Source organism: Cryptotermes secundus, unplaced genomic scaffold (genome assembly GCF_002891405.2).
Source record: "Cryptotermes secundus unplaced genomic scaffold, Csec_1.0 scaffold579, whole genome shotgun sequence".
Classification (NCBI taxonomy): domain Eukaryota; kingdom Metazoa; phylum Arthropoda; class Insecta; order Blattodea; family Kalotermitidae; genus Cryptotermes; species Cryptotermes secundus.
Window position 1 is genome coordinate 751447 of NW_019719366.1, and position 24080 is coordinate 775526.

Consider the following 24080-nt stretch of genomic DNA (forward strand, 5'->3'; position numbering starts at 1 on the left):
TTGGCTTCTGCTGTGTCTTTGTTGAAAATATTCTACACCGCTCTTTGTTATAAATGGCACTGAATCTAGTATCCAAAAACAAGCTTCACGCCCTGAAATACAGAATGTGAATTTAAATTTCTTTGTATTTTAATCTTCAGATTTTTGGTTAAGAGACAGAAAAATACAAAATGGTTCTCAGATCGAGACCTACAAAACACTTCTTGATCAAGTAAAACGATATGATTTTGTTTGGGGAAAGGCAAAACATGATCAGACACTTTAGAGCAAGGATATCGACACTATAGGCCACACCGAGTTAGAAGATTGCTTTACTAACGCTGCAACTAATGACAATCAAATAAAACGATGGGCTTGGGGATTCTAGCCTTGTACGTCCTTCATATGAATGCAAAGCTTGATGGAGCAACAGTGTGCGTTTCTGTATCGGCCACAGCTGGAAGCTTCAGGCAACTTGCCGCTTCAACATTCACGGTTCAGCGAGATGCCCAGACTCTGATGCAGTGATGGAACAAACTAGTTCTTGAATGCAACAAAAATATCAAGCAGACTAGGGGGCAGTCAGTCGGTCAGCTGACTTCAGCGCACGCACAAGGCAACAAGAAGCAATTAACGTACTCCATATTCTAATTGACAATCACAACACTGAAATCGCCGTAATTGGGAAATCGTTTTTCATCATGGCGGCAGCTCGAACATGAACCTCAAGACGACTTATTAGTTAATATAATTGACTGCATTAAGCAAACGTCGTTAGATTCTGTGCCGATATCACAACACTGAGTAAAGTTATGTGTAAGTTTTCTTCAGTTCGAAATTAAATCTAGTGTGGTTAATTATCATTGGTGCCATTTGCTGTGAATCGAAGACTAGTGACGCCAGAAAGTTCTCCAGTTTATCCGTAAGGACGGTAAGACGCTGTTATATTTGACAGTACATTTCATTAATTACCGCCCAGAGCGCATATTCTTTGTGGTCTGTGAATCAGTTAAGTGACATGTTATGTTTCATAAGAATTGTTACAAAAATTAAAGAAATCTGTTATTTTGAATAACAAAGTAAATCGTAAACAGGGTTCAAAGGTAAAAAAGACGCTGAGTCATGAACGGTAAATGAATGAAACATCTTACTAACGGTTAGAGAATATTATTTTGTAGTTTATGTCCCAGTATGACGTAGTTACTAAACACGTTTAAGAGGTAAAAAAAAAATAGAAGACACGCGGAAAACGTGGGTGAACATATTTAAAACTGTTTTATAATTTTTTGATTGTACAATGGCAGAAAGTTTATAAAAACGGGATGTCCAAGTGTTCGCTTCGAAATATTCCACAGCAGCTAAGAACATCTCAGTGTAAGTGCATCATTTTGTGTTAGGCAAACTGAGGAACAGGAGCGTTTATTGGGTCTCCACAATTAAAAACAGAACAAGGAGACAAAGATGGCGTGTAAAATCAGATATTCAACTGTGTGTGGATTACAATTGGGAAGCATTTATCTATTAGCAGTTGTAACTGTTTTAGTGATGGGTACTGACACAAATGTTCAAGAGACAGAATTAAAAGCGGATGTAAAATATGACAAAAGTGACGTAAACGAGCCACAAATTTTCAGTAACGGAAGTGACATGAGAAAGTATTCACAGGCGTCCACTGAATCCGCAGTGCAGGAAGCGAACCTGACCACAGTTCTCAATTCACACTCAACAACAGATGTCACTGCCGCCGATAGAGGCAATGAGGGCATCGAAATGGATAGAAAATCGATAGCAAACATGACATTGATCGATTTGTCGGGTACTTTATATAATTCAATAGAAAGCATTTTAAGAAACTGCTACAATGAATATTCTCCAGGAACAATTCCATACAAGACTGAGGAAAGATTTGTGAAGTGTCTGAAACAGACAGCGATTCGAGAGATGAAATCGATATTGAATTATAACGGATCGAGTGGGCCGCTCGAGTCGCAGGAAAATGGCGACTACAGAGTGGGAAAGATGGACCAATTGATGGATATCGATCGTGTGCCACGGAGGTTTAATGTCAGGGTGAATTTGATGTCCGGGATATTCCTCCGGCTATCCCGCCTGGAGGACAGCCTCAGAGTGGGAATGGAGCTGAACGAGGGAGACATCTTACGGCTGGAAGGTGAGTTATCGCGACATTAATATTAACTCAACCAATTAAGTTCCGTTATTAAGGTGTTCATTTAATTAATTAAGTTCCACGCCATAACGATGTACGGAGGAGTGGGGATAAAGCTCCATTTTTCTTAACCTTTAGAATCAGATGGAGATAAGTGGTTAGTTTCATATCTCGGCTATTTTAGCGCTAGGCAGGAGATTGGGTGGCCCCCAGAGCCAATCTGAACGCGATGGAGAAGAGAAAATTCCTTCCTGTGCCTGAAATCGTAATCCGAATCCAGGCCGTAGACTAGTCACTATGCTGGCTGAGCTACCCCGGCTCCTCATTTAGTGTTTGCCAACAATAAACAGCTTATGAAAGGAAAATAATTGTATGGAATAAAATGAAGAAGCCTTATCCAACGTAATACATGAGAATATATGCCGTAAATATGAAGACGAAAACAGAATTTATAACAATAACAGGGAGCAGACTGCAGGTTACACTGTACAAAGATAACGCCTTACATATGTATGTGGGCTTATTCATCTAGTCTGGGCTGTATTCAATCTCCGCGGGTGAATTCTGAAATAAAAGCTTTGAATTCGTCCCTGTGCTTTAATAATCACCATTCACCAATATCGTTCCACTTCATATGATGCTATAAAACCACTGTAGTTTACACGGCAGTTAACTCTTTTTTCGCCGACTCTACAGCCCCCCTTCGGTCCTGGTCTCTGATTTTCATTTTGATCATTTTACAGACGGTAGGACTCCTTGGACGTGGGATCAGCCGTCGCAAGGCCTCTACCTAAACACAGGACAACACAAACACAGAATAAACACATACACATATCAAACATCAATGCCTTGTGTGGGATTCGAACCCACGATCCCGGCTTCCGAGAGAAGGACGACAGTGCATGCCTTAGACCGCATAAACATGATGTTACGACACAAAAACATAGGACTGGGTACTGTGAACATGGTGTAAACGTAAAAGCTAAAAGGTAAAGCTATCCATGTGCTTAATTAATTACGCACTACACCATGAAGACGTATGGGGGAGTGGAGTATCGATCCACGTTTTCTTGACCTGGCACTAAGCTTCACGCCCCAGACGGTTTACCCCCGGGGAAAGAGCCCCAAGTTCCCATTGGAAAGGAGACTGGGTTTGGACGACATGGAGAAGTGAAAATTCTTGACCCTACTGGGGATCAAACTGTTCCCCTACAGTAAGGTGAAGGTAAAAGTGTTCCTGTGTGCAGGCGCTATGCTATGATGGCGTATAGGGAAGTAAGCCACAGGGCCACATTTCCTTCACCTCGAGACTAGACAAGGCTGAACGTTCCCGTTGATTTACGCCGGGTAAGATTTTGATAGGAAACCCTTTGCATGCAGACACGGCCTAGACCTGGCGTGACAAAAATGCATTTCTCTCCCTGGATTCAACTGACTCAGAGTAGGATCATGTGGTACGTCCTTTTAAATACGGTGAAGAAGCCTGGGTTCATAAATGGCAGGGAATATTTCTACCAGCTGACCGACTCTCAGTTCCTCAAGGATATCTAAGCTCCGTAGAGTTAACTGTTCAGTTCTCTAGTTATTAGTTTGCTGTTTTAATATTTCCCATTAGCTTTATTTATTAAATTTAGCTGGAATTTACTACAGTTCAGATATGAACTACCGGAGTGTCGGAACATATATTATATTATATTAAGGTAAAACTAGCCTTGTGACAAGCCGTGGAGGCCCATAGGGTTGTGAGACGTCGAGGTTTCCACATTTTCTAGAAAATCGGCTCACAGATGGCGGTGAGGTTACCAGTTCTACACGCGGGTAAGCCGCACTTTACGCCCAGGAAGATTCCTGGTACTCATTTATCCTGGAGCCTGAGTCGACCCCAGGGTCATAGTGCGGCTGGGAGGATCAGGTCAGTTGAAGAAATCCAGTGACTTCATCAGGAATCGAACTCGCTACCTTCCGGCCCGTAGCATAGTGCCTTAACAAACTACGCTACCGCGTGCCATTTATAATATTTTATATTTACATTATATTGGTTTGAATTTTCTCGAAGTCCTTTTGGGCGGAGAACTGAGCCGTGCCTGAACCTGAGATCTTGCTTCTTCCGCAAGTTGTCCTTGACAAAGTTAAGTTTGATCACTTGTACTCTCGTCGTTACAGGTCGGGGCAACGATCGAAAGAAACTGAAGAGGCTGCAGAAGTTCATGTCACTGATTCTGATTCCCGTAGCACTGCAGTTCTTGCTCCTGCCCATGGTTCTAGGCTCGCTGAAGATGATGGCCACTAAGGCGCTGATTTCGGCGAAACTCGCGCTCCTCCTCATTATTTTCAACGCCGCTTGGGCAGCACTGATGCCACAGAGAGTGGAGCACAACACGAGAGTCGCGAACGAACATTACGGTTACGATGGGGCACTGGAGTACGGAGCATACGTCAACAAGAGGGCGCTCCTATACAAGGGTCAGATGTAGAACACGCAATGAGAACAAGCAGCAGTTTACACACAATACATCAAAGATAACAGAACAATTGCTTTTCTTCCGAACCTGTACACATAAGGTAGCTGTTGAAGTGTGGAAAAATTCTTGCGTCTTAGTCCCTACGGCACTAATTTTGGGATAGTTATGCCCTATCTGAAAATAGACCATGACCTATACACAATTCCAGTTCATCTCACACGGTCATCCTACAATTCAATGCTATATAACAGAATTCCATGGCACAGAGTCCAGTCTGAGAGGCTGAAATTCGCTAAATTATTAACAAACATTGCTCTCTATTTCATAGAACAAAAAGGTCCACTGTCGTGTTCACAAGAGCCCCCCCCCCACTGGCAGAGACAGATTTAGAGATATGGGGCCCCAAGGCAATCAAAATGTCGACACCCCTATAAATAAAAACAAATTTAGGCCCTGACAATTTTTTTCTTAGTTCTTAAGATAATTAAAAATACAAACTAACTTTCCGTGATTTTAGAAAAGCAAACGCCTCGATAAAATCGGTGAACATTTCTTCTGCTTCGTGAAAGCCCCAGGGCGACTACCCCTGTCGCTCCCCCTTAAATCCGGCCCGGGCCACTGAATCCAGTCTTTACCTTACCACAGAATTACTTTAAACCCAATGAAATACTAACAGATTTTAGGTTCAAACAAAAGCCGTTATGAATATCATCTGGATTATGCCGTTAGTCCGAAAGAATTTGAAAGTTTGCTCGCTGCTTGTTTCTTCCTGACAACATGCTTGGCTTACTTTTCGTCCCTGAAGATGGAGGCAGTATGTTCCTCTGAAATGTCGGTGAACTTTACCATTTTTTTTTCATTGGCGCTACAGACCCCATTTGGGCCTAGGCCTACCTCCATGGAACTCTCCGTTCACTTCGGTTTTACTAGATCTTAGACACATTGGGCGGGTGATCAGTTCGTCGCAAGTTACCAAATTATACGACGCTATATTCCAGCATACAGTGTCCGTTATTTTAATATTATTCTCTCATCTACGCCTATATCTTGCAAGTGGTCTCTTCTCTTCACATTTTCCGACTAAAATTATTGCATCTAGGCCCATTGCACATCTCTCTCATGTGCACTGCCTCGTTTCATAACTTAGGTAATGGTCGGTCAGTCATGGAGCTTGTAATCGTCCACAAATGTGGGCAGAGCACTATTAGAAATTCTACACAGCTTTGAATTACGTCAGCCTGCATATATCTCTTGGAACACGGTAAATCTCAGCCTTTAACTGCTCGAACACTGGAATCATGGGTTCAAATTCCACCCAAAACATAGATGAAGATATGAATTCCTTTTACATTGGCCAACTGGTTTGACCACTGCAGGCAGAGGTTTGCGATGGATAGATCTCTCAATTAAAAATGATTTTCAAACTTTTAAAGTTTATTTCATATTCGGAGCATCCGTGAGAACGGAAGAAAGAAATTTTAAAATAAATTAATTTTATATAAATATTACTTCGAAAGAAATAGGACCAGAATTTCTTTGAACAAACGTAAGGGTACGGCTTTTAAGATTTTGCTTTCTTAACTACTTACATCGCCTTATTGTTTGATGATTCTTTTCTTTAGGGTAAATATAGGAAATAAAATTTTAGCTTTTGATACACAAAATTAAATTGCTATAGTTGATCAGAGCAGGCCGAAGCAAAATCAGATTAATTTATTTTGGGTCTATCAGACAAAATTTAATCGAAATACGGTGAGTGCATTGGAAGAAAGTAGGCCTACATGAGACGATGGAATACATGCACACCTTAACTCTTTGGAATGCAGAGAGATAGCAGCAGTTGTCTGCAGTCTGGCAACAGCTGTCGGTACGACTGCCCTGATGCGTCAATGCTGGGTCCAACACAAATAGCTTCCGATGGTTTCCTGCGAGTCGTAAGATGACACTTATTTTATTTAGTTATCTGTATAAGTTTTATATCTTCTTTCAGCACGTCATATCATGTACGTTAATAGATCTTAAAGTATTGATTCCATCTTCTTTTAATTTTGAATATTTATTTATTTATTTATTTATTTATTTATTTATTTATTTATTNGTATATGTGGCGAGAAATCTGAGATCTTCATCCAGTTTTAGAACTAAGAAATAGGTAATTTTTTAATCCGCTTAGTGGGTGGTGGAGTCCAACTGGGTCCACTTGGCACGGCGGCCAATAATTGGCCTATTGTAGCCTGCCCCGGGTGATTACGATGATGGAGAATTTGGTGGAATGAAGATTGGCAGGGAAAACCGAAGTACTCGGAGAAAACGCGCCTCATCGCCACTTTTTCCACCACAAATCCCACTTGGCCAGACCCGGATCGAACCCGGGTCGCCGCGGTGGGAAGCAAGCGACTAACCGCTTTAGCTATGCCGCGGCCAAGAAGTATGTATGTAAGAAGTTAATATATGTTCTGACATTTTTCTATTCATCCTTAAGAATTTGTTTTCTATTATCTGGAGATCTTAGATTTCCAACTTGTATATACAGTTCCTTGCTTCTCAGCCAAAACAACTGATTGGTCGAAAGCATTTCATGTATAATTAGGATTTTATAACGGATGAAATGTCACTGCCATATCTGAGTAGTGGATACAGCACTGAAATTGCAGAAAAGATCAAGGTAAAGCTATCAGTGTAACAGGACGTTAAGGCCCATAGGATTGTGAGACGTCGAGGCTCCCACATTTTCTAGACAATCGGCTCACAGATAGCGGTGAAGTTGTCAGCCTTATGCGCCTGCCGCCCATTACTCCCCAGGAAGATTCCTGCTACTCTTTCCTGTTAGAGGCTGAGTCTACCCGCGACCTTCCGGCTTGTAGCATAGTGCCTCAACCAACTATGCTACCACGTGCCGCCTTAATATACAGTATTAATAATATCTTGTTGGCTTGGCTGTTCATTCTAGAAAAGTTTCCGATTAAATATAATTCCTTGACCGAGGAATGAGTGGTTGAATAATCCTAAATCAGATAGACGCCTTGTCTAGACTAATGGAGATTCTCCATTTTGAAAACCGCTGCTGCAGAAATGATGTGTTTCTCTCAAGCTTCTGTATGGTGAATGGGAGGAGGCAATGTCTGGCCAGGAGTTGCGGTGCCATCGGCAAACAAACTAAGCGCATTGCCTGGTCAATCGGGTACGTCATACATAAAACAACGAAGGGCTTAGAACGAATCAACGAAAGACGACATATAAACTAAGGTGTGTTGATGAATTTTCAGTGTTTTTGATATGTAAACTGTACAATGTTTTTAGATACGAAGCCAGAAGATACCGATCACGGTGGGTGCGGTCTAAGGTATGATTTATGTTCCCAAAAATTTTGAAAACATTCCGTGGCTTGTAGTCCGCAAGCGAACTATACCGACAGAGCTACCACCGCTTGTCGGCGAAGTCAGTGCCAACTCTAGCGTATAGAGAGTGTCACGTGATCAGCGCAACGGATCCCCACGGCCGTTAATCTCGGTTTCCTAGACCGGAGCCGCTATTTTCTTGAAATAGCTCCTCAGTTATCTTTACGAGGCTGAGCGGACCCCGTTCCACACCCACTATTTCTCAGAAAATGTGGTACCGCCGAGAATCGAACCCGGGACCTCTTGATCTTTAGCCAGGAACTCTGGCCATTAGACCACAGAACCATACGAAACACAGAAATAAAGCCAGTAGGATAAATACAGAGTCTCTCTGTAAATGTAAAGCAGGCGGAGCATATAGTAACCATTCTGCTTTAAGGGATCAGAACGCTGATTCCTCGCTCTCGGATTTTCTACCCTGAAGATGTAGGCCATACGTTCCTCCGAAACGTCGGTTCACACAAGATCTACACGGCGTCACATCCCAGAAGACGGCATTCTTCATAGTCACCGCCGTGAAAACCTCAAATCTACACTGTTTATTCCTCTCGCATAAGGAGCCGTGTTAGAGACATGTTTGCAGATGGCGTTGGAGGAAACAACTAACAAGTACATGTACACTTACACAAGTACACGTAGATCGCTGTGTCGGCGGTAGCAACAGAAAACGCTTTTCGACTGTTCTTTTAGAATTGCTGTGCTAATTGTAATTACTATGCATTACAGTATTTAAAGTGCAACGTTAATTTGGTTCCTTCCGTATAGCTAAATGACATGAATTTTGAAGGTTAAACGGTACATCCGAAGGTGGTCAACGACACAGTTTCCTTGAGTGCAGTTTGTCGTATTTCAACATGAATGGTTATTGCTGAGGAAATCCATACAGTTCTTACTTCATGAATATGTGAAAAATTCATTCTCTTAAATATGTTATGCTGGGAATTTCAAAGATTTAAACCAACTCCAGCGAGGTGAATCTTGAAAGAGGCAAGTCAACATTTACGTTAGAATTTCCTTATTCATTCTTTTTTTCGAAAGGAATGGTTTCATATCTTAGTTTTCCTTCTTTCTTGTTTCACTTTCCTTAATTTTTTTTTTCATTTTCTACTTTCTTTCCTTTCCTTTATTTCTTCAAGCTATATATATCCACACATAAAATCCTCTGCGGGTGAAGCCCAAACATCGAGAAAATGATTTCGACCTATAACGCGCTGTATCAACCGAACTTACACAGAGTCATCTTCGGTCTACAAGACGTAACCTGTAGCACAAGTATGTGACACAGATCTAGGATCCGGTTCCTGTCAAGGTAGTGCCGTGTTTTCCCAAGACCAGTCAAATATAACGGTATTAATCTACGTCGGCTTGCGTAAAAAAGGAACATCAAAGTACCACAACGTACGGCTTGTTTTCACTTAGTTGTAATTCAGCACGAGAGATGGCGTACCCGTAGCCAGACAGGAATGCCGTCGTAACGGTACGCGCGGCAGCAAAAAGCGCGCGCTGGAATTCGGATCATTATGGGTTCAGTCTGTCAACAATGGCAACGCTACGATATTCACGTACTCCAGCGATTATCAGTGGTAACCGTGTTTTCTTGACCTTCAAATCCAATAAACATTCCCCACCGCGTATGACGTGTATGCCAACAGGTGATTACTAATATATTGTCACGCACGAGGGGCTTGCGTGACTAATAATAACGGGTTCTGGATTCGATGATTGGATTTATTGACACTTCCATTACAAACATAACCAATGACAACAGTTCACAATCAATCTTCTTCCTTCACCGCCGAGGTCTCTCTTCATTTTGCTTCTTATTCTACGACTGACTGCAAACGACCTTCGTTGTCCCCTAGGCATGGACCACGCACAGAAAACACATTGAGAACACCGTAACCACGGAAAAAAGTGTTTGCGTCGCCAAGCAACGGATATCCTCTATTGTTGACCAGGCGTGTTCACTGATACATTGCCTGGCAACGGACGCCCTCTTGTTGTAACGCGATTAAGCTAGGTGTTTACCGGGTCGTTGCCTAGCAATGGATATAAGTCACAATATCATTAGGATTGGTTTTATAACAGTATACAGTGGCGCACCCAGAATATTCCAGTGGTTAGGGGTCCCGAATTAACGAAAGCCGAATCCAGAATATTCCCATCCCAGGGGTTCTACCGACTGTTTACGAGATTGAGAACACGAAGGGAAGCAAAGCGTTCCACAGAGAGGAACAGGAAATGTGAACGAAAGAATGAACTAGAATAACAGAATACATGTTTTTGACACACGAAAAGCATACGCTATAAGTGGCTACTGCAGCTGCTGGTGTAGAAACAAACGCAGAACATCTTTAAGTCGCATAATCAAATTACAAGTGGAAAATACAAATACCGTACCTTACAAAACCTCGAAAATAAGTCACCACTACAAGAGATGAACTGATATTCAATAAGAAATTCTCAAAAGATTAACTGTCTCCATAGAGCTGAGCTCTTCTTGAAAAACTGCCAATCCGTCAGCCGCTCAAAAAATTTCCAACATTTTATGGAACCCAAACATTTATTACCGTGTTCTGAAGAGCCCTCTATTGATCCCTGTCCCGAGTCAGATTAACACAGTCTATAACACTCCATCTTATCTCTCTAAGGTCCATTTTAATAATGTCAAATGTGTCAGTGACTAGTAGACGGGGTTTGGATACGTGAGTTGATTTATTGTATATTCACTAGTCGTAACTACAATTAATTACAACACTCTAAGGATCACTGTAATTAGAACACATAAATAAAAATCTTCTATATCTGCTTGCACTAGTCGTTGCTAGGCAACAGATTTCAAATATGGCTAATCCTTGACAATGTTTTCACTATCAGTTTCCTGCCAACGGATTTTACACCGGAACTATAAAAGTCTCAATCACACACTCCCAATATCACTGTACTACAGCACACATGAAGTCTTCAAATCGCCTGTTAATTCTTCACGGGCCGACTTCTAAGTCTCCTTCCACTATGAACTTCCCGTGGTTGACTTCAACTCTCTAGTCTAATTCTGTTAACTGTACTGCACTGCAACGCACCGCACTGTGCGCACGCACACACACATACACACAAATATAAGCTACAACAGATGCTCGTTATACAGGCTCCGCACGGACCACACAGAAATATAAGTCACGTGATTGCTATCTCGCCAGTCACTTGGTGAGCTCACTGCTGCCTAGCAACGAGCTATAACATCCGTCCTATTGTTGCGTGCGCGCATCGCGGGGTGTTTACCAAGCCGTCGCCTGGCAATGATTTGATCAAACGTGTTACAATATTATTCTCCCATCTACGTCTAGGTCTTCATAGTGGGCTCTTTCCTTCTGGCTTTCGCACTTGGCGAAGAGTACAAGTTACGAAGGTCCACATTATGCATTTTTCTCCAAACTCTCACCACTTCATCCCTCTTCGACCCAAATATTTTCCTCAGCACCCTGTTCTCCAAAGCCCTCAGTCTCTGTTCCTCCCTTATTGTCAGAGACCAAGTTTCACACCCACAGCTCTGAATATTTTGAATCCCTAGAATGTTTACTGCTATTAAATTCAAATTCTTGCAATGACACCATGCAGTCCCAACTACTGACAGTGTCATTAGATAAATAATAAACAAAAATATTATAATTTCATCTCATGGGTGGGGTCTGACAATAAGATGCTGATGAAGATACTTAGGTCTAAGGGAGACAAAGTGACAAATAGCTTCAATGTTATCAGCTTAAATGTAATAACTGTAATGACATTTCAATTGGATTAATTTTACGGCCAATACCTGTAGTACACGCGGGGAAATAAAAAATGTATCCCAAATTTTAGTAGGAAAACATGAAGTGGAGAACCAAAGTTGGTGATCAAGCGTAGATGGGGACTGGGTCATGAAAGCATTGAAAGATACAACTGGTTCAGGACAGAATTTAATGGCGTGCTTTTGTTAACGCCTCTATGAACTTCTCGGTTTCTGAAACACAGAAGCTTTGAGCAGCTATGTAACTGTTGAAGAAGAACAATTACTATGAAAACTGTTAGGTAGTTTGTAATTATTTGATACCATAATTTGACTAAAGCAACTTTAAACCAGTAATAATCAACTATTGTTTATTGTATATTCGAGTAAAAACCTAGAGACGGACAACACGTCTGAAACTCGTTATCAGCAAACATCGGAATGTTTATCGATTTAAATAGGGTTATGCGTGCGGTGTGAATAAATAGGCTTCATACACCAAGGAATTATACTTAATATGTTCTAGGCCTAGGGCAGTGTCTATTATAGTTCAAACTTGTTTTCATAGAAGTCGAGCGCTTGTCACCGTCGATAAAACATTGACAGTTTACCACATTCTGACTTCCTGCTGACACCATTTTTAGATTATAAGTTTTCCGTCTATATCGCAACAAGTCAACCTTTTATAAAATATTTTAAATATAGTTAATACACTTAAAGTGTTTGTTAAATAATTTAAAATGTCATTAACTATATATATTTATTCCTGTGTCATCAGGCAACTTTTATTATTGGGGAGACCACTACACTGCACACTTTATCTTCTGTGCCCTTATGAACATCGCTGTTTTTGTTTTTGATTTCTTTTCGAAGGATATTTCCATCGTACCTTCCTGCCGGCTATTTTAGTCTCTTTTCAAGTCGTGTACATTTGTTGTGTATACTGTAGTGTTGTCTGCCCTTGTATTGATGGCACGTAACCATTCACATAATTCTGTACAGTGCTGACATTCAGTAACTTCCAAACCGAGAACTATACGTTAACCTTCTGTCTGCAGGTACGAAACACAGATGGCGACAGTGGCTGTTTCCGCATGACTGCTCATTTGACACTATCTCTTCATACTTCGTTTCGATCTGCGCGTAGATTTAAAGTTAAAATCAGTAATTAAATTGAAACGTGTACAATATCAGGCTCTCACGGCGGTGACTATGAAGAATACTATCTTCTGGGATGTGACGCCGTCTAATCTGGTTGACGTTTACCGGCGTTTGGGAGGAACATACTGCCTCCATCTTCAAGGTCGATATACTGTATATGCAGGCAAGCACATCAGGGAGCAGAAAGTCGAAGTGTTTCTTACTTGTTTACTTACTCCTTGACCCTGAAGATTGAGGCAATACGTTTCTCCGAAACTTCGTTAAACTACCATACTATGAGGCGTCTTCAAATTAAAAAGAAGTGAACCCAAATAAATTAGTTTTACAATGTTACAATCTTTTAACTGTTCCTCAAAATAAAGAAACTAAATCCTCTTTACTGTATCAATGAAGACAGGAACGTCAAATTTGATTAGGCGAGCAAAACATGTTAATCTTATGTCCTACTCTTCTTTTTTACATGTCATACGTAGTTATGTATGTAAATAAAAGGACACCATTTATTTGTAGGTCTACATATGTTAAAGTGAAAACTCCTACTTAACGTAATATATATATATTTCAGATCTTCTACGATGAATTGCTTGTCAATGTTTATTCGGCATCTACATGTGAACACTCCATTTGGTTCCTTGTTCACTGGTCGAGATTTCGTGCTATTTTAACACTTGGCACTGACAACACTGATCAGCATTGGCCTCCTGTCTACACGCTTGATTAAATTTCCTGCAAGTTCCAAAAATAATTGTTGATTACAACAAAATTTAATACTATTACTTTCATGTCATTTTCAGATTAACTTTAATATTACTACATCTACATCACGAGCCTCCAATAAGAGTTTTTATACACAAAATATAAAATACTCCAATTTGTCCATGGGAACGAAACAAAATCACGAAACCAACGACCGCCTCGATGTATTCATTAATTGAAAAATTTTATTCTTGTTTTATACTATAACTTTTGTTTTATATAATACAATTAATTGTATTTTTACGTCAAGTACTTTAATATAATTAATATTATTGTATCCAATTTTATTAATACTGCAGTTCAGTGGTGTATATATGTTAGCCATATATTTGCCTGATGATGGCCATTAATAGTCGAAACATGTAACAGAACCAAAACTAGGCACTGACCTTGATACAGTTGTGTTGTGACGGTCTTAATAAAGAAGTTAAATATTTATTAGACCTACATATTGTCTATCACAGGTTATTTAATTTTCATTCAGGCCGCGCCATAGCTCAAGCGGTTAGTCGCTAGCTTCCCACTGCGGCGGCCCGGGTTCGATCCCGGGTCTAGTCAACTGGAATTTGTGGTGGACAAAGTAGTGCTGAGGCAGGTTTTCTCCGAGTACCTCGGTTTCCCTTGCCAATCTTAATTCCACCAATTACTCCAAAATCACCCTCACCTATCATCTGGGGCTGGTACAATAGGCCAGAAGTGGTCACAGTACAAGGGACTTAGTCCCACCCCACTAGCAATAAAAAAAAAAAAAAAAATGCTTGCCATCCAACTGACTTCCCCATTAGACTACTGCGCACCGAGTACGCCTGTATCTAGACAACAAGCACGTCATAAAAGAATGAAACGCACCCATTACACTGCCAACCACAAATGTATATCATCATCAGTAATCTGTCAGACGACAGGTCCACAGTCTCTTCCAAAACAATTCCTCCACTTATTGCGATCTAGAGCTTTCTCCTTCAAATGACAATAGAGCTATACCAGCGGTAGCGTAGCTACTGGCAGGGCCTCCCTTGCTGGACAGGTCAAAGGGTAGGCATCAGACGAAGAGAGACACCAAAAACCAAAAACTGATGCCGGAAGCAGCGTCATCAGCAGCAACTTGAAGCACAGAGCAAATGATGCTCAAGATGGTTCAAGTTCGTATAGCAACAGGCGTGACCAGAGTGGTTTGAACGGCTGTTGTACTGCGATGTGGAAAGCAAATGGAAAAACTACCACATTCCACTTTTCCTGGATAGTCTCTTTCCAAAAACAAATGTATATATGAGACTGTTTTTACCTTACGCCAGTGAAACTACTAGTTATGTCCACGGAGTTCTTACGAAGCTGATAGTCGCTTAGCTATTCACAAAGTTTTTTTTTTTGTCATTTATGGAACCCGAAGGTTCTATTCTATACAGTGACTGAGGCTACATCATTCTGATAGGTTCAGCTGTGAACATATGATAACGGGATCATATCCTGTTTCGGAAACGTTGTGTTCCAAAAGTCACGACAATTGAAAATGTCCAAAATAACAGTCATGGTTATTATTATGCAGCACTTTCGCATATCTTTAGACTTATCCCAGATGATTCCAGTTCATACCCCTACAAATTATAACAAATAAAAAGGTAAGGCTAACCCTGCAACAGACCGTGGAGGCCCACAGAGTTGTGAGACGTCGAGGCTTACACATTTACTAGAAAATCGGCTCACAGATGAGAGTGAGGTTGTCAGCCTTATGCGCCAGCCTCCCTTACCCTCCGGAAGGTACCTGGTACTCTTTTCTGTTAGAGGCTGAGTCGTCCTCGGGGCCATATTGTGGCTGGAAGTATTAGGTCAATTGAAATATCCAAGGACCTCATCAGGAATCGAGCCAGCGACCTTCCGGCTTGTAGCATAGTGCCTTAACGACGTGCCCCTCGATTCATTTAATTTATTATTATTATTATTATTATTATTATTATAATTATTAAATTTTGTATTTGTTTTTTAATTATTTTATATAATTCTATGTACTCATTCTAACCTTTTAATTGGCCTCTGTGCTGTTAAGTTGTACATAATTAATAATGAATTGAATTTATTTAAATTAGGATGTTGAGCTGCCACACGAATTAATAAGAATTAATTGGGTTATTATTATTATTAACTTCTATGTGTGTATGTATGTGTATTGTCCTTTTTCATCACATAATGGAATAACCTTTCGAAATGTACTTATTTTATTTTTCTCGCCTGTTAAGGCTAATTTTCTTTTCTTTTCTTTTCTTGGAATTGTTACTAATTTATTGATATTGTATAGACTGTCATATTTTTTATTTTGCTCTTTAATTTTTGTGTATTTCTATGTACTCGTGCTAACTTTGTAATTGGCCACTGTGCTGTTAAGTTTGCACATAAATAAACATGAATTGAATTGAATTGAATTATTATTATTTCCCCATCTGAGCTTAGATCTCCGACGTGCTCAAAGAATCCATTCATATCCGAGGTGCTCTGTTCTTAAAACGGTAGTTTTCACGACAAGGGACTGTTACCCAAACCTGAATAGTCATCCTTTGTCGATTGCCATCGCCTGCTTATTAATACAATCGGAGTTATCCCCCATATTCTCTTGAACATAAGCTATGAAATAATGACAAGGGATGCACTTAATATGGGTCATTATGATATGGATGTAAAATAGAAAATTATCAAATAAATGTTTAGTAAGTGAGTAAGATAATGTGTGGACCGATTTTAGGCATTTGCTACCCTCGTTAAGGATTTTCTTTATCAACCGGCCGAATGATCACGCCTGCTTCATCCTTTAAACTATTATGCACATTCATACCTGAACCTACGTAGCAGGATTCTTTTACAGAAGCTTAAATACGGTATTCGAGCAAGTCAAGAAATTCCCCGCCCTTTACCTGGAAACTGACATACGTAATAGTACACTCTGTGGGAACATTATAGAGTTCTAGTGTGTTAAAGCAGCTGATGCAGAGAGAACCACTGGACCTTGAAGGGTTAATAGCATTCCTTTCGTAATACAAGACTTGCATCTTAATGTTTCGGAAGTGTGAACTGTGTTCTGTAACTCCCAGCGCTTCCATTTCCTCTTTGTCACATACTGACTCACGCTAAAGTATACGCTCTATTAGGGAGGTAGCCCAATTCTGACCTACGTGAGTTACCGTATATTCTGTCAGATTTATCGTACATTTCTCAGTCTGTCACAGAAACATCCGGGGTATAAGCTTCAACTGAGCCACAACCATTTCTTTCAAAATTCTTATTCTCCTTTCAACTTCACGTTACATTCGATAACGTATACAGAAGAAACAGCATCGGTAAATACTATTACCAAATTCAATACATAAATACCGGTTTAGGCTTTATAGTAAAAATCACAAAATAAAATTTCATTTTATTCATTTATATTACACGAGACTTAAACCAAAATTTGTAAAAAAAATATAAATAAAAACTCACCGATCAAACAGAACAGGTAAAGTAAAATAATCAGATTTAATTAAGATATGTAACAATGCTTAACTCTCACGAAATACCACAAATAACAATAACGTGTTCCAGCCTTCCTGATTATCTGTGTGAGCAATAAATAGCACCGCCAAATATAAATACCCCTCTAGAGAAACGACACCAAGATCATGAACAGAGGCGTAGAGACAAAAAATGTCGTGTAAGATTTGAGGTTTTTACGGCGATGACTATGAAGAAAGCAGTCTTCTGGGATGCGGCGCTGTGTAGATATTGTGTTAACAGACTAATTAGTCTGTTAGCACCTGCTCACGCTGGTTCCTTGCTTGCGGATTTTCTTCTTTTTTTCTACCCTGCAGATGGAGGCGATACGTTCTTCCGAAACGTCGGTTAACACAATATCGTCATGGCACCACATCCCAGAAGACTGCTTTCTTCACAAAAATTGTCATTCTTCAATATTACGAAATTCAGAGTGGAATGGACCAGATACGAGGTCCGTATCCCAATGGACCTCGCAGGGTGCCAAGTGGCGAGGGGCCTCTGTAGGTCACTGGCCCAATCGCAATTCCTTCTGCTGCTCCACTCGGGTGACGCGTGACCCTGCACGGAGTGCCACCGCCCGCCTTATTCATGGGTTTCCTTGTAGATGAACACCTACGAGAAAGTATCAGGGGCCCAGAACTCGAAGCAATGGGGCCCGTTCATGATAGTTTCAAGAGCCATGTCCACACTTAGCTTAGACGACCAAATATTGGTGCTTTTTTATGGAACCCGAAGTCTCATTACCGTGTACACAACAACCGACTATTGGGGTCAAATAAATCCTTTCCAACCACTGTTTCTGTAAGATCCACTTCAATGTTACCATCTAACACGCTTACGTAACTAAGTGATTTCAAGTTCAAGATCTTTTGTATTCCTGCTACGCGTCTCACTAATTTCATTCACTTCTCATTTGAACGCCGTAATAGTATATAATAATAGTGAATTACTCAGAGTGTGTAGCTTCTTGCTATGGAACCTTCTTCTTTCTGCGGGTACTTCCCTTCCCTCACGTCCCTACAGTCACAGCATTCTGCTCTCAGACAGTTTGTGCTGCCCCTCCCCACAGCAGTGTTCCGCAACCGGTGTGCTGCGGCACACAGGTCTGAAACGAAGGGTTCGCAAATGTGACGCGAGTGTTTAGGGGAAGTTCGAAAAAAGCGATAAAAAACTGAAGAATAAAAAATAGTCGAAATCCATTATCAACACTATTTTTAAAAATAATATAATGATAAGAATTGTAGCTATTGAACTTTTAAACACGAACTTATTACTCGTTTGTTTAATGATAAAATTTCTCCTTAAAACAACTGATGTGTCTTGACAGTTCTAGAGCCTTGTTCGGTGTGCTGTGGCTTGAAATAGGTTGAAAAACTCTTCATTAGAGGCAAGAGATCAAGATCTTCCTCACAACAATTAATTGATTTCTTTAATATTTAAATTCACTTTATTCACAAAGTGCAGAGATAGTATTACAGCAGCAGAAAGACATATTCTATTGGAGTACCCTCACTCTTCTCATTAATCCTCTCTCTCGCAGTCATCACATTAATTCTCATCATCATCATCATCATCATCATCATCATAACTTCTTTTATATACACTATTCTCTCTCTTTGCCCCTTTTGCGATGTTATTTCTACATGGTCAAAACTCGTTTTCCTCTGAACCAACGTACACCCCCTCCTTACATTATTCGTCCACTTCCTTACGTCATAATCGTTATGGGCAGCAGGACCACTCAAATGAAAGTACGTGTGTCTGGTATACTAAATTTGTCTCCTATTTCAAATTGGAGACATACTCGTGTATGCAAGTCATTTCAGTCTCAACTAATTCTTGCTCTGTTCTTCTATCAGCTATCCTCGGTGCTCTGTTGGTGCCTCACATCTCACGAAATCTGTACGAGTTGAACAACTTAGTGCAGATTACTCTCCAAATATGGCCTATGCCCGACATATTTACTTAGTTAGTTAGTAAGTATGTTTATTCTTCATACACGATTACACAGAGTGACACACAATAGGAAGATAATGTCACAAAGTCTGTAAGATATGAACGAATTTAATTTTTATAATTGTCGCTTAATGTGATCAAAAGATAGGTAACAGATGTTTTGGAAATGTGGCACAGTTCAGATTTTTGGGAACGACTATAACAAAGCAAAACCTAATTGAGAAGGAAATTGAACTCTGATAATTCTTGTTACCATTCAGTCCAGAACCTTTTGTCTTCTCGTCTGCTGTCTAAAAACATGAAGATTAAACTATGCAAAACTATAATTTTGCCTATGGTTCTATATGGGTGTGAAACTTGGTCTCTGACATTAAGGGAGGTACATAGACTGAGGGTGTCTGAGAACAGGGTGCTGCGAATATTTGAAGCTAAGAGAGAGGAAGTGATGGGAGGTTGGAGAAAACTTCATAATTAGGAGCTTCATAACTTGTACTTTTCACCAAGTATAATTAGAATGATCAAGTGAAGGAAGACGAGATGGGCAGAGCATGTAGCACGAAGAGGAACGCATATAGAATATTGGTGGGAAGGCGAGAAGGAAAGAGACCACTAGGAACAACAAGACTTATGTGGGTGGACAATATTAAAATGGATCTTAGAGATATAGGATTGGATTGGATTGATTGGACTGATCTGGCTCAGGATAGGGACCAGTGGAGGGCTCTAGTGAAAAAGGTTAATGAATCTTCGGGTTCCATAAAATCTGCGAATTTCTTGAGTAGCTGCATAATTGGTGGCTTCTTAAGAAGGGCTCAGCTCCATGAATGAGTGAGTGAGTATGACCAAAATTCTGTACGACGCTAAAATAGGACTTCACCAAATTTGTACAAATTTATTGTTACTTAAAAATATATTTCGCGACAGAATAAGTAGGTCAAATATAGGCCAATTTTATATGGATCTAAATATGTTCGTCCTCCTAATAATTCTTGATTAATTTGTAGCGTATATGGAAATTTGTTAAGAATATCACCACTTCAGGTTCTCCTTAGGCCCCGTACTTCCGACTTTGTCAACATTTACCTTAGAAATTTTCAAGTTCTGGCTGTGTCCGAAGAGATGTCGTCTATTAGAGTATTACCATGGAAAAGGTTATTTGTATGTGATGACGGATTCCCCCTAATACATTACCAGAAGATGTAAAAGTTTAAAATTTACAATTGACGACTTCCACCTGATGCTGGATTCTGGGACTAACGGTTGGTCCGTGAGCATCTGGAGCTTTTAAATTTCTTCAGTTGCTGGATGAAATTTTAAAACACGACACCCATGTGACAGCGTGCAACTACTTGGTTGGCAGAACGGATCTGCTCCCAAGAATGTAAGGTTCATAACGGAATATGTCTCGTGCTTCACGAGATATTCTTCAGAGTCGGAGAGAATGTTAAACACACTCCGTAACGCGCCTGAAGTGACCATCTTCAGCGAAGTCCTTTACTTAAAAATCTTGACATAATGACTGTAAAAGGACTCTGGGGATAAGTCATGTAACACATTTTGAACACTTTTAATATATTAAACATGCTCAAATTTCAAACTACATAAATATAGAGTATCCTTTTAACATACAGCAAGTTGGTGTAGCGGTAAAGCTCTAGTCTTATGTCAGAAGTAGGTATTCTCATTTCAGAGCTAGTGGGGATATCGACAGTACTGACTAAAGTCCTTTCAAGACTTTCCTCAGCCTCTTAATCCGGGAGATTTCTACGAAAAAGGCCAGCATCACGTAATCCTAAGCATCATTCGATATTACTGGCTGTAACATACTTGTACAAACAAAAAACTCCGCGGCCTGTAGTCCGCAAGCGAACAATACTGACCGAGCAACCGCCGCTTGTCGGCGAAGTTAGTGCCAACTTTTGCAGAGAGAGGGTGTCGCACTGTCAGCGCAAAGGATCCCCACGGCCGTTAATTTCGGTTTTCTAGACCGGAGCCGCTATTTCCTTGAAATAGAATCTCAATTGTCCTCATGAGGTTGAGTGGGTCCCGGTCCAGACCCACTACTTCTCAGAAAATCTGGTAGTGCCGGGAATGTAACCCGGGACCTCTGGATCTGTAGGCAGGAACTCTCATCACTAGACCACAGAGGCGGTCCTGGCTGTAATATAAAGTGTCAAAAGATCGTCGTTAAATAGATGAAATCTCACAATCACATATTCTTTCCAGTTGTATGGATTTAGTTATTATGATCATAGCCTTGTCTCTTGGGTACCTGTACACACACTAGTTTCAGTTTACACACGTTAGAATCCTAACACCTACCGCTATACGTACACGAGGCTTTTAGAACCGCGTGTGTTTGTGTTGTACCAACATCCTGCCCTCCACTCAGCTAGACCTACTGAACTTGCATGTCCCCTTTGAGATGTTGTTCTTTTCCCAATGTTACAATTCGCTTAATTCTAGAATCATGATACACGTCTTTTATTTGAAACAAATAACAGAGCCCGTAACCTTGTTGCATACACAATGTAGGCCTAATTACCCCTAAAGGGTCCGACTTATTTTCTTACCAGCGAGGTCAGTAAAATACAAATATAGAACTGCAAATAAGTTAAGCGGTTGATTCTTAGTATAAATAATTGTAGTCGATAAATGTTCACTAATTTATACTAATTTATGTTTATGTAGAATAGATCTAAACTTCTAAGCTACCATCAGTTCTTGCCTTAGGGAAGAGTCAAGAATTGTAGATGGTAATAAATTATAATACTTTAATATATGGACCGTTTATATAAAAATAGAGCAATGTCATTGCTAGGCAACGACTACCTGAACATTCTCGCAGTAGCAAGTACGGATAGCAATTGAGAATACATATTATAAATCGTTGCTAGGCAATTGCGCTGTAATACAAGAATAGAAGATATCGTCTATGTGGTCCATGATGAGGAATTATAAGTTGTTCCAGAATAACCGAGGAGCCAGTCATAGTTAATCGTACCTGAGAAGCCATGAACCAAGGACACGAAGCCGTCACGGAAAGGAGTAGTACAGAGTTGAGTTCAGAGTTCAGTTCTATACAGGCGGCTGCGATGAAGTGCTAGTTTCTGTGTTGAGATCCGTTGCCAGGAGACGAGTAGTGAAGACGGGGAATCCCAGTGCGTGTCCAATAGTGAACTGAAAGTTAGTGCAGCATAGCAACAGCGCTATAATTGAGTGTGATTAAGCGCACTTGTAACCGAAGTGCCAATAAATCCAATCATCCCATCCATAACCCCTTATTTTCGTCACGCGTAACCCCCTCCCCATACGTGACAACTTATAGAGTAAACCAAAGTCCAACGCGGCGAATGTGTCCCTCGAAAGCGGCCCGTTACGTAAATACTCATTGGACGAGCTTAATGGGATGCCAATTGAGTAGGTTTACATTGTTACATATACTGAATATAACAAGACAATTTGGTTATATAAATACACACAGAAAAGCTAAACAGTCTTTAACTTCTCAAGCACTTGTATCTTTCGTGCGCTATTAGAGCGTGCTTAACTAAATGCGTACACACGGTTATTCTGCGTCAGACAAATTATAGCATATCGTTGACTTTGAGGTTCAATAACTCAGATGGAAGTCAATCGACGTATCGGAGGAAGTTTTAGCCTACAACTTTAGGGTGGAAGATTAAGCTAAGTAAGGAGCCAGTATGAGGAAGGGGAGAAGCTAGACAGGCTGTTCCATGCTGGTTTCTTGCTTGAGTAGTGAACACAGAGGCTCGACATGTTCCTCCGAAGCGTCGGTTGGTTATCCCAGAATATGGGAGTGTGCATATTGTAGTTAAAGTACGCGAAGTAAATCCTAACATGCGATGCGATCATTTTCTCATTCACTGCGAGGCCATTGTTGCTGTCTTTGCCATCTTCTCTGGAAGTTGTGCTGGGCGAAGTAGTAAAAGTCGTGAACCTCATCAAATCGCGGCCCCTAAATTCGCGGTTTTTTTCCGTTTTGTGTCAGGAAATGGAATCAGAACACACTACACTCCTACTACATACAGAAGTACGGTGGTTATCACGGGGAAAAGTGTTAACGCGAATATTTGAACTTAATGAGGTACGTGCATATTTGACTGTTGAGGGGCATGAGTACGCGGATTTATTTGCAGATGATGAATGGGTATGTAAGTTGGCGTATCTTCCCGATATTTTCGTACACTTGAATGAGCTGAACAGAAAGATGCAAGGTAGGAATGAAAATATTCTAACTAATATGGATAAGATACAAGGATTTGTAAATAAGCTGAATTTGTGGTTACAGAGAATTACAGATGGGTCGTTTGAGATGTTCCCGACTGTATGACCACTTGCTGACGGCAGTAAAATAGTGATGGACACAATTAAAGAACATTTAGAAATGCTGCAGCAGAAATTCAATAAGTATTTTGGAGAAAATGTACAAGATTTCGACTGGGTTCGTGATCCATTTGTTGTGAATTCAGAACATCTTCCGATTAATATACAAGAGGAACTCGCAGATTTAAAAGCAGACAGAACATTGAAACTACAACTTCTCGAAGTGCCTTTTGATACGTTTTGGTTGGCAGTAAGGAGTGGATACCCGCCTATCTCCGAGATGGCAGTTAATGTGTTATTGCCATTTTCAACTACATAGTTGTGTAAACTGGGCTTCTCGACGTTAACTGAAATTAAGACATCAAAGAGGGAGCGGCTCAAATCCATCGATGAAGAAATGAGACTTGCGTTGTCAACGATTCCACCACGGATCAGTCGCCTGTGTGCAGCTACGCAGGCGCAAGTATCACATTGAGGGTATGAGTCGAATTACTGTATTTACTTTAATAGTAATAGAAGTGTATGTTCTACACTCTACAGTGAATTGAAGTTCATTAATTGTT

General features: G+C 40.4%; 1 protein-coding gene across 1 annotated transcript; it reads left to right on the forward strand.

Moving 5' to 3' along the window:
• The first annotated feature begins 531 nt into the window (after positions 1-531).
• Positions 532-5430, forward strand: LOC111865002. The gene is made up of 2 exons (XM_023852683.2): positions 532-2149; positions 4310-5430. The coding sequence occupies exons 1-2, from the start codon at positions 1441-1443 to the stop codon at positions 4618-4620; spliced, it is 1020 nt and encodes a 339-aa protein (XP_023708451.1). The 5' UTR covers positions 532-1440; the 3' UTR covers positions 4621-5430.
• The last annotated feature ends 18650 nt before the right edge of the window (positions 5431-24080 follow it).